The sequence below is a fragment of the Lissotriton vulgaris genome, chromosome 8 (genome assembly GCF_964263255.1).
Source record: "Lissotriton vulgaris chromosome 8, aLisVul1.2, whole genome shotgun sequence".
In the NCBI taxonomy this organism is placed as follows: domain Eukaryota; kingdom Metazoa; phylum Chordata; class Amphibia; order Caudata; family Salamandridae; genus Lissotriton; species Lissotriton vulgaris.
The window spans coordinates 1,191,808,238-1,191,822,159 of record NC_141696.1 but is presented as its reverse complement, the minus strand read 5'-3'; the positions used below and the strand labels follow the sequence as shown (position 1 = coordinate 1,191,822,159).

Here is a 13,922-nt window from a genome sequence, read left to right as displayed (position 1 = left end):
TGTCGTCCTCCTCCTCGCGTCCCCCTACTTATTACGACTTGTGTGAACTGCGCATGCTCGGGCTGAGGGGCGTACTCCGCTCCTCGACGGAGTTGTAATTTTGCCGCAACTTCTTATTCCCAGCGGAGCGCAGAGTTGGTAAAACTCTGCAAACTCCACTGGCGGAGCAGAGTACTCGGCCCGGCCCGGGCTTACTTTGGAGGAGGTGCGAGGTCCTCCTAATCACAATTATTATTTGCGTGCCAATCTTTCACACTTCAAGACAAGATGAAAATGTGACTCTCCGGTTACTAATACAGTGTACAAAATGATTCCCACTTAGTTGCAAAACAAATACAACACTCTGTCAAGCACGCCCCGTCACCCTTGCAGCGTTGTGTGCTTTTTATCCAAAAGGCCTTTTAACACCTCACTGTGGGGTTTGATGCGCTGTTTATAAATGCTACAATACAGTGCAGGAAGCAACCCATTACCTCTTGACTTTGCTTGGTGCGAACTTGGGCCAAAAATGCAATTTACAGAGCCACTAAATTTCAAGATTAGGTAAGGGCGCCATCTTGGGGCAGGTAGTAGTACTGCATCCGCAATTTTACCATTTTCTTCTTGTGTATACTCAAAATACACAACTGCATTTTTTCTTAGTTTCTGTCTGTTCCAAAGAAAGACAGGTCTGAATCTGATTCTTTATTATGTCCTTTCAGGCGCGTAACGACCATTAGGCTAAGAGGGCCTTAGCCTCCCCTCCCTTCCACCCTAACTCCTGTTGTCAGCTGCAGAGGGCAGGCCTGGCTGGGTAGGTTTGCATCATATGGAGTACCCACTGGCCAGCCCAGGCGACAATAATTGCTTCAAGAGGCCAATTTGATTGTTGTGTCCTTTCTCTTTTGAGCAATCGTTTCATCAGCAGCATGTGGTGCTTAACGTGTACAGGGGAAGTAAAAGCAGGGATCAAAGTGTTGCTATTACTTCCCCACCTCATCCACTAATACACACAGGGAAGGCCTTTGACGCTCTAACTACTTTAATCGGTCAATACCAGCTCTCATCAGAATGTAATTAAGAGCGAGAGGCTGCGATAACACAGAAACATTCTGAGAAGGGGGTTTCCTTAAAAAAAAGGTGTCTAAAAGGTTTTATATTGTTTTGCAATTGCATTTTTATGCATAGCACAGCAAAATGCATTTCTCAAAGATGCGTGGGAGACAGGACAAGACACACAAGTCCTATGTCACTACACTCAATTATATTATATACGCATAGTCGGTGCACAGGGGCATATTTACTGAAATCAAAGCGTATCTTTCGTAAGGTGGTAATGAGCACCTGAGGATCCTAATCTTTATCCTGCACATTTATTCCAGAGAGGAAGCACAACTGGGTACTTGGGAGAGCACTGGACATTATAGAAAGAGACATGGGGATCCTAACTCTGGTTTCATGGTTATAGTTGCTCTGTTGTAGGATATAGGCTAAAATAGAACTTTTGAGCAGATGCTTTCCATCATTTCAGCTCCCATTCTATAGTTGCTAAGCATGTATGCACGGGTGCATCTTCCTGCTTGTCGAACTTGGTAAAAGTGCTTGAGATCATTATTTCTAAGAGTGACAGTGAGTTGTGATGAAGTGGGCTCCTTAGCTGCGTGACTTAAGGGAACATTTGTTTAGGCGCTTTTTTCATAAGAAGCGTCCCATACCTTTGCTAAGCCCCAGTAACACCCAATCCTAAAGCACACTAAAGACATCGAAGAACCCCCAACATAAATAAATCAGTAAGTACACCCCAAAATTCAGATGTACAGATTCACAGAAAGACATCCAGTTCCTGACCCTAAGCTGTCCAGAAATAGTTTTACAGAGCCAGCCTGTGGTCGACCCTCCGGTGTACAGAGAAGCCCACTAAAGCTGTAACCACAATTGACGCTATGTTTCTTATAGCCTCTAGCAGGGCCCTCTTCCTGGTGAGTATAGTATCAGCAGAGCATGGTTATTTAGGGTTACCTTAAGCTAAATTCTGTCTCTTTAATCATTAGATTCCTCCACTACTAAAACAGTACCGCCTGTACCGATCTCAGATTTTCTTTGTTCGCGCGAAAGCCTGTTTGCCCCCCTGATCACTGCACAAATCTCAGTATGTAGCAGGTGCAACAAATGTTGTATCCCTTGCATTTCTCCGGGGTGGGCCTTTGTTACAATTTCACCTGAGATTCCTACCTCTCAAGTGGGTGCCTCCCCAAAGGTTGAGAACCTTTTCCAATCTTCTCACCAAGACTTCCACTCACTCATCCTATAGGACTTCGGCCCATATGTACAAAAGGATTTTGCATTTCATAACGGTCCGAATCACTATTTCTTTCCGTTAAGAAATGCAAACTGCCTTTCCTAATGTATAAAGGCTCATGCCTCGTCTCAAAATGCGATTTCTACCCAGTAGAAATTCCATTTTGCGATAAGCAAAAATAGGAAATCGCAAATAGGAATTTCCTATTTGCGATTTCCTGACCGCATGCACATAGCATTTCCTAGTTGCAAAATGGGCATTTAGGAAATGCGATTGCCATTGAAACAGATTAGTTGGTAACGAGGCCCAAACTTTAAAAAGGCACCCAAAATGCATCAGGATCATTCCCATTGGCGGCTTTGGACTTCAGGGAAGTAGGATAAGGATAAGTACTTTGCAGGTAAGTGAAATATATATAAAAAATGTAACTGTTCGTTTGTTCACAATCTCAACTCTCTGAAAGTTCTTCACCGATTGCTTTGAAATTTTGACACAACATATATCACACAGGTTTCTCCATTCAGAGAGGAATTTGAGTCGCTCCTTTCCATGATATTTAAAAGCTTTTATTAGCTGCTGCAGAGAGGCATTTCCTAATGCATTTCCGTCTTCACTGAGACCTTTCTGAAAGGGGCCTCGGCAATTGGCGGGTGTGGCAGCTTGCACTGTAGGAGGGGTTTTTATCGAGAGTTCAGGCCCTCTAGTGGATGACTGTCTCTCAAGTCCTGCTGGTCATTGTAGTCCGCTGCTGCTACTCCGGATGTTTCCCATGTAATGGGTAGTGCCTTGAATTTTAAAGCTGCAGTGGTTTTTCATGGAATACCTGCTTCCACTTTTAGGTAACAAGGACACATCCGAGGTCCAGTCCTCTGAGGCTGCTCGCTGCCCTGTAGCTCACGCAGACACACTGACTGATCCAAAGTTCTTGCTGGAGGTGCGTTACTCGAGGGGGGATCAAACCTTGATACATCACACAGGTATATATATATATATATATATATATATATATATATATATATATATATATATATATATATATATATATATATATATATATATATATATATATATATATATATATATATATATATATATATATATATATATATATATATATATACATATATATACATACATACATACATACATACATACATACATACATACATACATACATACATACATACATACATACATACATACATATTCCAACCTTTCGTCCACACTTCAAAGAACGACGTCCAAGCCACAGATGTATTCAAACTGGATTTATTTTCACAGCCCACTCAACGCGTTTCGGGAATTGCCTATATATATATATTAAAAGAATTTCAGAAAAGGACTCAAGACTTAGATGTTCGACTGAGCCCCCTGCAGCAGCACCCGCAAGCATTTCAATTCAACAAATGTTTAATGGGAGATTGGGCTCTGGGCTTCTTTTTCTTACCAGTGAGTTCAGATTGAATGCTTTATGTTTTACAGTGCCTCAAAATGGGACTGTATGCTCATGGCTGCAAGAGAATTGTCCTGGGCATTAACATACTAATCTACAAATAAAGTTATGGTATTGTATGCCGGTAAATGCAGTATGAATAGAAAATAAATAGGCTAATATCCTTATACTACACCTTTAGCCACCGATTTTCGAATGCAGCATAAGAGATGCCAAATACTTTGCAAAATATTTATTATGCTTGGTCATGCTGAGACCAATTCAACTGAGTCCAGCATGTTTTACAATACTCCATTTGCCACTCATTGTCTTATAAACTTAAACTTGAACACCAAATGTCACCTCCTTTGAGGTTTACTACCCCAAATTGCATTAGAAGGCAACAGGTAACAGTGTAAAATTACTCATGTTGAGCATCCCGAGTAGTTTTGACTCGGGCTCTGAAGGTGGCTCCACCCCTAATGATCAACATCTTAGCCTCCGGTCCCCAAAACTTTGTCTGTACTTGTGTCCCTTTAATGTACTCACATAGAAATCGGCAGATCCATTTCACTTTTTTATTCTGTAGTAACTATTCTCGATAATATTTTCTTATTTGTAGAAAAACATGCGCAATGTTAATGCGAATTGTTATCCCTTTACCACGTATATTGTTATACATTGTATCGGCTCAAGGAGGGGAAAGGCTGAGTGGACCCTCCAAAATTTGAAACTGCGATCATGGGGTAAAACACAGATATTTTCAGTGAATTTATTAGTTAGTTGGACCATCATGGACATAATTTTGTTTACTGCAGCCCCCGCTGTCTGTAGAAAGCTTGTGGTCGCTATAGCATCTACCCTAACTCCCAACTCAATGAAGAGCAAGGTACCTCTTGACTCAGGTACAATAAGAAATGCATGAGTTCCTACTGCTGAGTACATTGAATATTTCAAAATACTTTCATTTACATCCTCACGCTACATCACTGCGGTTCACGGGACACGTGCTGGTTGGCATTGGACCTCCTCACAGAACTCTAAGAATGTGACATATCAGTGAATAATGGAAAGGGGCGACCACTCGGTCCCCCCGAACGTATGGCAGAGTACCACGATCCCCCCGGGAAGCCATCTTGGGCGGGAGGCGAGTCTCGGCTGGTATGCCCGAAGCGGCGTAGCCGGGGCGCGCCTTTTCCCGCCCTAGAGTGGGTTGGCCTAGACACTGACGCGGCTGGCCACGCCCTAGGGGCGGGCAGGGGCGGGTTTACGCCCGCCCTGAAGACGGATAAAAGGAGAAGCAAGATCCGAAGGCATCCTCTTGTTCCTGTGCTCTGAAGCTGCACCTCCTCGCTGCACGTGAGCTCGAGACGGAACGAAGAGCCAATTTTGAGCGTTGTAATCTTTCTTGTTTATTTTCCAGATACTCTGTTGGAGAATGCCGAAGAAGGCGGGAAAGCGCATGACTACTGACCAGATGCTGCGCGTTCTTATGAAGGAGATGACTGAATTAAAGAGGCGAATGGATGAAAACGAGGAAGGGGGACCGAAACGTCCTTTGGCGGGAGCAGCCCCTGGAGGGAAAAACAAAAGGCCCAGGAGAGGGAGAGCCGTGGAAGATATCCCGGGCCCCAGTACCCCGCTAGAGGCACCCACCCCCGTGCCGGAGGGAGGGAATCCGATTCCCGTGGTGGTCACCCCCGTGTCCGGGGACGATATGCCGCCCGAGCTGGCAGCACAATTAGCAGCGTGGTTGGGTAAAGATAGTGAGGGCGCCACGGCTGTCGACGCGCAGGTGCTGATGAAGCAACTGCGTGAGTCACGGGAAGCAGCAAAGGTATCCACGCCGGCTGCGGCAGTAGAGAAGCCACAGGGAACAGGTTCGGTCGCGGAGACACCGTCCGGTTCAGGTAAGCGGCCATTGCCGATTGCAAGGGATGAGTCAGCACCTTCTCGTAGGGAAAGGGTGGGTCAGCATGTTCCCTTGGCTATTAAGGAGAAGATATGGGCGGGGGAATATGTAAACATTTTCTCGCTACTTACTGATCACTATGAGATGGAGCATGTTAAGGGCCAGAAGGATCTCATGCATCCGAGTGTTTGGCGCGCAAAAATGGCCGCCTTTAAGGTGAACGAAAACATTGGCAATTGGGGCAAAGCGTGGGGGGTCTTTACATCGATCTTGGGGGAACGAAGGCCCGATCTGCTACACGAATTGCCGATTTATCAGTCACGAATCATGGGGTACTCGGTATCACATGAGGGTAATCATTGGTTCTGCTATGATAATCTGTTTAGAAAGGCTAAAGAACATGATAAAAACTTAACTTGGGATTGTTATGATTCTGTGTCTTGGGATAAAATGAAGGAGACTGGTATGTTGACAGTGCCATTGGTAGGGAGCAACGTTGGCGAATCCTCCCGCCAGTATGCGGGGACGCCCTTTCGATCAGGTGCGGGTATCGACAATCACTCGAGGCCTGCCGGAAATACAGGAAAAAGGGGGGTTTGTTGGAACTTCAACAGGGGTAAATGTACCAGGCCCCAGGGATCGTGCAAATTTAGACACGAATGTAGTGGGTGTGGGCAATCATCCCATCCTGAGTCCACGTGCAGAGCCAAAACGGGTGATAATGGGGGGAGGGGGGGCGCCAAACAGGTCTAACATAGTCCGAGGGGCGCCTTTACCTTCCCCGATTGATACTCTGGCGATGATCCCCTGGCTCAGTGAATACCCGGATCGTACTTCTGCTGGGGTGTTGCGGAACGGGTTTTCTTATGGTTTCCGCATCCCAGTGGGGGACTTTCAAGGTGTGGAGAACTGTAAAAATCAGCAATCGGTCTTGCAGCATACGACCGTGGTACAGGATAAAATCCGGAAGGAGGTGAATCAAAGTCGAGTCGCCGGCCCGTTTACTGTACCCCCGGTTCCTTACTTTGTTTGTTCCCCTTTAGGTGTGGTCCCTAAGAAGGACCCGGGTGAGTTTCGGCTGATACATAATTTATCAGCCCCACGTGGTCTTTCCGTGAACGAAGCGATAGACCCGGAAGTGTGTTCGGTGCGGTACGCATCCTTCGATGAGGCCGTAGCCATTTTGAATCGCCTGGGGCCCGGGGCGCTGATGGCAAAGTCTGATATCGAGTCAGCGTTCCGGTTGCTCCCGGTACATCCAGCCGATCAGCGGCTCCTAGGTTTCATGTTTCAGGGTCATTATTACATGGATAGGTGTATGCCGATGGGGTGCTCTATATCTTGTGCCTATTTCGAAAAATTCAGTAGTTTTCTACAATGGGTCTTCACAAAGAAGACGGGTTTCCAACATGTGATGCATTACCTTGATGATTTTTTGTTCCTGGGGCCAGCTGGGGATCCGGAATGTGGGCAGGCTTTGGCTCAATTTTGTGTTTTAATGAATCAGTTTGGCGTGCCATTGGCACCAGGTAAGACGGTGGGGCCTTCCACTTGCCTCGAGTTTCTGGGGATCGAGTTGGACTCCGATGAAGGTTGTTTTCGTTTACCTGCCGAAAAAGTGTCAAAGTTCAGGACATCCCTGCAAATATGTATAAATGGATCCAAGGTCAAGCTGCATCAGTTACAGCAGCTAGTTGGGCAGTTGAATTTTGCCCTGAGGGTTATACCAATGGCCCGCCCCTTTTCTCGTTCGATTGCTCAAGCCATGGTTGGCCTAAAGGAGGGCCATCATCGCACGAGGCTCTCGGCTGAGGTCCGCCAGGACATGCGCATTTGGTTGGCATTCCTGGCGGATTTCAATGGTCGAGTCGTCTGGAACAAACCAGCCGTGTCCTCTGATGAGCTGGGGCTGTGGACGGATTCGGCAGGGAGTATAGGTTTTGGTGCCATCTTCGGCACAAGATGGTCTGCACAAAAGTGGCCGACATGGTGGCATGACAGTGGGCTGACAAGTAACATTGCTTTCCTGGAACTTTTCCCCATTTTAGTGGCCCTGAGAACTTGGCCCGAGGGGTTCATGGATCACTCTGTGGTATTCTGGTCTGACAATATGACCGTGGTCGAGTGTATCAATAGCCAGGCAGCACGATGCAAATGGATTTTGAGACTACTCAAAGAAATTGTTTTACTGTGTATGCAATTGAATGTGTTATTCAAAGCAAGACATGTCCCAGGGGTAATGAACCAGGCAGCTGATGCACTGTCTCGTTTTCGTATGCAGGCTTTCTGGGGTTTTCTTCCCACAGCGGACCCGGAGCCGGCACCCTTTCCCGAAGCTCTCTGGTCTCTCGGTGCCCCGAACTTCGTAACCTCGTGGGAGAGAGTCTAGCCCCCAGGACGAGGAAGGCATATGAAGGGGCGTTCCGGTCCTATTTGGCCTTTTTGGGGACTGATAGAGAGGAGCTTTGGGGCCAGGAAGAGTGGGTGGTGAATTTTCTGATGTCCTTACATCAGGTCGGGAAATCGGTGGCCACGGCTCAGAGGCATCGGGCTGCCATTTCCTTTGTTGCTAGGGCTCACGGGATCCTTGACCCGACAGCGTCTTTCGTGGTACAGAAAGCGCTACGGGGATGGCAACGCCTTGAGGGTCGCAGAGTAGATGAGAGGCGCCCGATAGGTTTAGATAGGCTGGCCCAGTTACTATCCAGACTCCCTGCTACGTGTTCATCTCAGTTTGAGACAGTGTTATTCCGAGCCGCTTTTACGCTGGCATTCCATGGGGCTATGCGGGTAAGCGAACTAGTGGCGAGGAACAAGCAGGATGTGACAGGAGGATTGTGCCAGGAGCACGTCCAGATCAGAGGGGAGACGATGACGGTCTCATTTGTCAGGTCCAAGACCGATCAAAGTGGGATGGGTGACTGCGTAATCATACGCAGGATGCCCGGGTCCTCCATGTGCCCGGTAAGGTGTCTAGAAGATTATTTAGCACGAAGGGTGGCATCATGGGGGGGGACCTTGTTGAGACACGCTGACGCCACCCCACTGACAAAGTTTCAGTTTCAGCGGGTGCTTGCGATGTCGATTGCCGCTGCGGGCTTGAACCCGGGCGAGTTTGGGACCCATTCCTTTCGGATAGGGGCTGCTACAGAAGCTACAGCCAGGGGTCTGGATGTTGAACAAGTTAAACGGGTGGGGCGTTGGTCCTCCAATTGTTATAAAAGGTATGTGCGGTTGCACATGTTGTGAAGCTGTAGCAATGTACTCACGCTTCTTGTTTTTGTTTGGTTTCAGTTGCGCAAGCCTACGAGGCGGGGCGGACTTTGCAGTCGACCCAACACCGGGCCAGCGGTCAGACATCACCGGCTGTGAAAAAGGAGGTGTGGGTTGTGGGCCACTCATACGTGAGACGTGCCGCGGACGTATTCAAGGCAGGTGATATGATTCACGTAGCTGGGGAATACGGGTACAGTGTGTCCTTCTACGGAAGAGGCGGTCTCTGTATTGACCAGTTCCAATCATTTTTTGAGGGTTTGCTAGGGCGGACGAGGTCACCGCCGTCTGTAGTCATAGTACATCTTGGGGGTAATGATTTGGTCACCACTGGTAGACGACTTCTTCTTGAGGCGATGCTTTCCACTGTAAGTTGGTTAGCGAGGAGAGTTCCAGGGTGCACAATTGCATGGTCCCATATGATCCCACGAAAAGTGTGGCGGGGGGCCATTTCGGTTCCTGCTTTAAATCATTCTGTGAGGAAGCTTAATAACAAAGTGAGTAGGTTGTTCCGTTCCAAGACACTGCATTCTATTCCACATGGGTGTATTAATGATGATGGTATGTATTTGGGGGATGGAGTGCATTTGTCTCGGGTGGGGAATGAGTTACTCATAGGAGACTTCTTAGCATGGCTAAAAACGTTACACCATGACCTTTAGGTAGGAGTGTTGTGGGGGGTCCGGATAGCCGGTCAACTATCCGGCCTGTGGCGGTAAGGTCATGATCGGTGAGCACTAATTGGAAGATCCCTATGAGTGGGCGTCACCCAGCACGGATGGGAGCGCTCGGGGGAGGTGGCCATTGGCCCCTCAACGGGGAGGCGGTCCCTTCTAAGGATGGGTCGCCGAAAGAAAAGGAAAGGCGGTCAAGGCCCCTTCCTGGGTAGGAGGGGTTACAGCCCCCTCCTGGGGAATTTCCCGGGGCCAGGACGTCTGCGACGGCAGATGTGGTAAGTTGTGTGGGGTTTGGGGGGGGGTCTACGCTACCTTCTAGATACCTCACACGAGTCCTCGTACGACCTCTAAGTGGCGTCGAGTTTTATTGGGGCCCCCGTCAAGTCAAGGGAAATTGGTAATTGCACTTGAGGTACGCCTCTGGGCCGCTCCTCACAAGTGAGGGCGATATTTCTGGGTTAGGGATCTTGACACCGGTTACGACCTTGCCGTTGGCCCTTAAACGTTAGGATGTACAATTTCAAAATTTCAAGTAAATGTTTTGTAGGATGTTAGTTCGGCTAGGAGAACCTTTGTATTAGAGAATCTGTTAAGGTTAGCCAAACATCGCAATGTGGTAATGAAATTGTACATAATATGAAACTGTTTATTTAATGTTTTAATTTTGTTTCATATTTTAATAAATACGGCCGGGAGGGTTACTCCCTCCCGTCTTCCAAAGACTTCAGAACTGTTTCCGGTTTCCCATCCTTGGGGATTGTGTTGAGAGGGGGTGGCGGGTATCTCAGCCATATGGAAAGGGGCGACCACTCGGTCCCCCCGAACGTATGGCAGAGTACCACGATCCCCCCGGGAAGCCATCTTGGGCGGGAGGCGAGTCTCGGCTGGTATGCCCGAAGCGGCGTAGCCGGGGCGCGCCTTTTCCCGCCCTAGAGTGGGTTGGCCTAGACACTGACGCGGCTGGCCACGCCCTAGGGGCGGGCAGGGGCGGGTTTACGCCCGCCCTGAAGACGGATAAAAGGAGAAGCAAGATCCGAAGGCATCCTCTTGTTCCTGTGCTCTGAAGCTGCACCTCCTCGCTGCACGTGAGCTCGAGACGGAACGAAGAGCCAATTTTGACCCACCCACCAGCCCCTGAGGACAGCAAGTGGTTTTGGAATAAAGTTGATGGATAACTCTGATTTTCGTTTACAGGTTGTGGTATTATCGTGATGATTTTGAGTATGTAATAAAGAATGGTCGATTTGTGTTACGTTTTCGCAAATAAAGAAATTCTGCTTTAGTGTTCATTGGTAAGCATGCTTTTAATAAAAGTGTAGTTTACTGTCTTTTTAGTTTAGTCATTTAGTTAGCATTGTCGTATTTATTTTGGTCGGGCGGTAAGGTCATGATCGGTGAGCACTAATTGGAAGATCCCTATGAGTGGGCGTCACCCAGCACGGATGGGAGCGCTCGGGGGAGGTGGCCATTGGCCCCTCAACGGGGAGGCGGTCCCTTCTAAGGATGGGTCGCCGAAAGAAAAGGAAAGGCGGTCAAGGCCCCTTCCTGGGTAGGAGGGGTTACAGCCCCTCCTGGGGAATTTCCCGGGGCCAGGACGTCTGCGACGGCAGATGTGGTAAGTTGTGTGGGGTTTGGGGGGGGGGGTCTACGCTACCTTCTAGATACCTCACACGAGTCCTCGTACGACCTCTAAGTGGCGTCGAGTTTTATTGGGGCCCCCGTCAAGTCAAGGGAAATTGGTAATTGCACTTGAGGTACGCCTCTGGGCCGCTCCTCACAAGTGAGGGCGATATTTCTGGGTTAGGGATCTTGACACCGGTTACGACCTTGCCGTTGGCCCTTAAACGTTAGGATGTACAATTTCAAAATTTCAAGTAAATGTTTTGTAGGATGTTAGTTCGGCTAGGAGAACCTTTGTATTAGAGAATCTGTTAAGGTTAGCCAAACATCGCAATGTGGTAATGAAATTGTACATAATATGAAACTGTTTATTTAATGTTTTAATTTTGTTTCATATTTTAATAAATACGGCCGGGAGGGTTACTCCCTCCCGTCTTCCAAAGACTTCAGAACTGTTTCCGGTTTCCCATCCTTGGGGATTGTGTTGAGAGGGGGTGGCGGGTATCTCAGCCATATGCACTTAATCTATTTAAAACCAAATGTCAATGTAATAGAATACCTCCTTTTATGTAAAAGGTTTCATGCACTTTTTTGGAAAGATATTTCTTTAAAGCAATATATTTTGCCGTTATATACAGACCATTGGAGCCATTGCACTTATGTCTTTTTTAGTATCAACATAAAACAAAAAAATTCAAAGTTAATGGGTCAGGTCATGCACATACGGGCATCCACAAATACTCTTTACATGTCTAAGCACTTCAATGCCAGACTGACGGGCTTTGCTATTTTCTGGTTTTATTGCCAAGTATTTTTCAATACATTTTGTAAACATTTATGAATGAGCTTTATAAAGGTAAATTAGTTTGCTCCTTTTAGAATAGCGAAAGTCTCACAAGTATTTTTTGCTGCTGTTCTACACCAGTCCAGAATATATCCTGCCTCTGGATTGCACTGAGGACAATCACAAATCATTGGATCTCCTGGGACAGTGAGTGGTCAGACATCTCCAGCACATACCTCAGAGGTTCTTTAATGCATATTTTCAATTGATTGCCCACAAAAGAAGAAGGCAAATAAAGCTATTTCTATTCGCTAGCATAGTAAGACTCTATCCTTTTCCTTCACTTTTCCTGCTGAGAAGGCGGCCCACAAATTCAGAGATGCCAATATGGCCATAACCTGCATGAACTCTTCTTACTCAGACTGTCTTTGCTTCTCATAAGTACCTCATGCAGTGCTTCATTTGACCCAGTAGTTGCAGGTGGGGCCCACCAGCACTCATTTTTGGGGAGCTGACTTAATTATCATCATCAGACCAAGAACATGAGAGGCAGAAGTATGGGGAAAGTCGGAGGACAGAAAAACAGTGTTGAAGCGAGAAGGCAAGGATGAAGAACACCTGCAAAAGTGAGACAAAAGGGCAGGCAGTGCATGGGGGTGGATGAAAGCGGCACAAAGTGGATTCAAGACCAGAGAGCCTCCGTTTTTGGCACTCCTGGCATCCGACCGCATCTGTTGTAGGCAGTGAAAAGAAATGTGGCCGCTGACGCTTATTCATTTACAGATTAAGCACTACTCGTGGCATATTTTAAAATGTTGCTTGATGATGGAAAGAATGCTTGAATTAATCTGAGCCACTGGTGATCGATCGCTTGAGCCATATCCATGGTTGTCGCCCACATGCCACTGTAGACCGAGACAAATCATCCTTGGTCCTGTTGCAATAGTAACCGTCCAGCCTGGTCGTGTCCTCTCCAGAGGACCAGGGAACTACTACTCCTCTCATAGATACGATTCCCAGAGCTGAAATCTACATCTCACTGAGTTTAGGGATAACACCTCGATTGCTGACTCAGGAGATCCTAGTCCACTCTCAAAACCCTCTTCAGGTAAAAGATCATCCTTCAGAATGCGCCCCATGTTCCTTTTTTTGCTGTCTGAATTTGCACCTGCACAGTGATTTAATTTTCACTGAGAGAATATATTGTATTAATTCATATGTGTCAGAGTTCTCATAGAGTATTGCCTGATGAATGTATTGGCTTCATTGATCTGGGTTTATAGCCCGCCGCAGAGGGCTACGACCGTTACTATTAGAACAGTCCACCAGATATAGTAGAGTATTATAAATTAAAAAGGGAGAAACAGGAATCCAAACTTGATAATGTTGGAGCAGAAGGTCTGTAGCAGCCATTTTGGGCCTGAGATATTTTATTGACTTCATTAGAGCTCCCAGCATCCCATAGTTGGAATATGGCACCACCATTACTGCACGGTAGAACCAAGTTTAATGGTGACCTATCTGCTATTTAATTTACTGTGCTTTTTGTATTTTCAGAGCATTTAATGTGTGAGTAGTTAAAGGGAGGAGGGAAGTTGCAAGAATTGTCTCAAACATGCTTGTTCCTAATTTTGATTTCCTGTATTAAATCACTAGATTTCAGAGTGCTGTGGATGCATGGACAAAAAGGCACGGGTCGCACCCAGTTTTACATTCCTCACAGCGTTACTGTTGACTCCGTTGGACGGGTATTTACAGGTCTTTTTACGTCCCTGCTGTCTGTTGTTTCTGATCTGAATGGCTTGTATGGCTCTGCGCGTCGAACAGAAAGAACTCATGTTCGCTTTAGAACCTGTTACCAAAAATGTAATGAAAAACTGTTTATCTGTGGAATAATCCCTTTCACATGTGTGTGTTTGTGTGTGTAGATCTGGGTGTTTGTTTTT

At 46.9% G+C, this 13,922-nt stretch overlaps 1 protein-coding gene across 4 annotated transcripts in view; it reads left to right on the top strand.

Moving 5' to 3' along the window:
* NHLRC3 (NHL repeat containing 3) overlaps positions 1 to 13,922 on the top strand; it is a 110,303-nt gene that overhangs the window by 73,964 nt on the left and 22,417 nt on the right. For all 4 annotated transcript variants that reach the window (XR_015299342.1, XR_015299341.1, XM_086935063.1 and 1 more), the window contains one exon: positions 13,633 to 13,724. Coding sequence is in view for 2 of the 4 variants with exons in the window: in XM_086935063.1 (XP_086791189.1) it covers positions 13,633 to 13,724 (92 nt within the window). In the remaining 2 variants the exon portion in view is untranslated. The remainder of the gene's footprint in view (positions 1 to 13,632; positions 13,725 to 13,922) is intronic.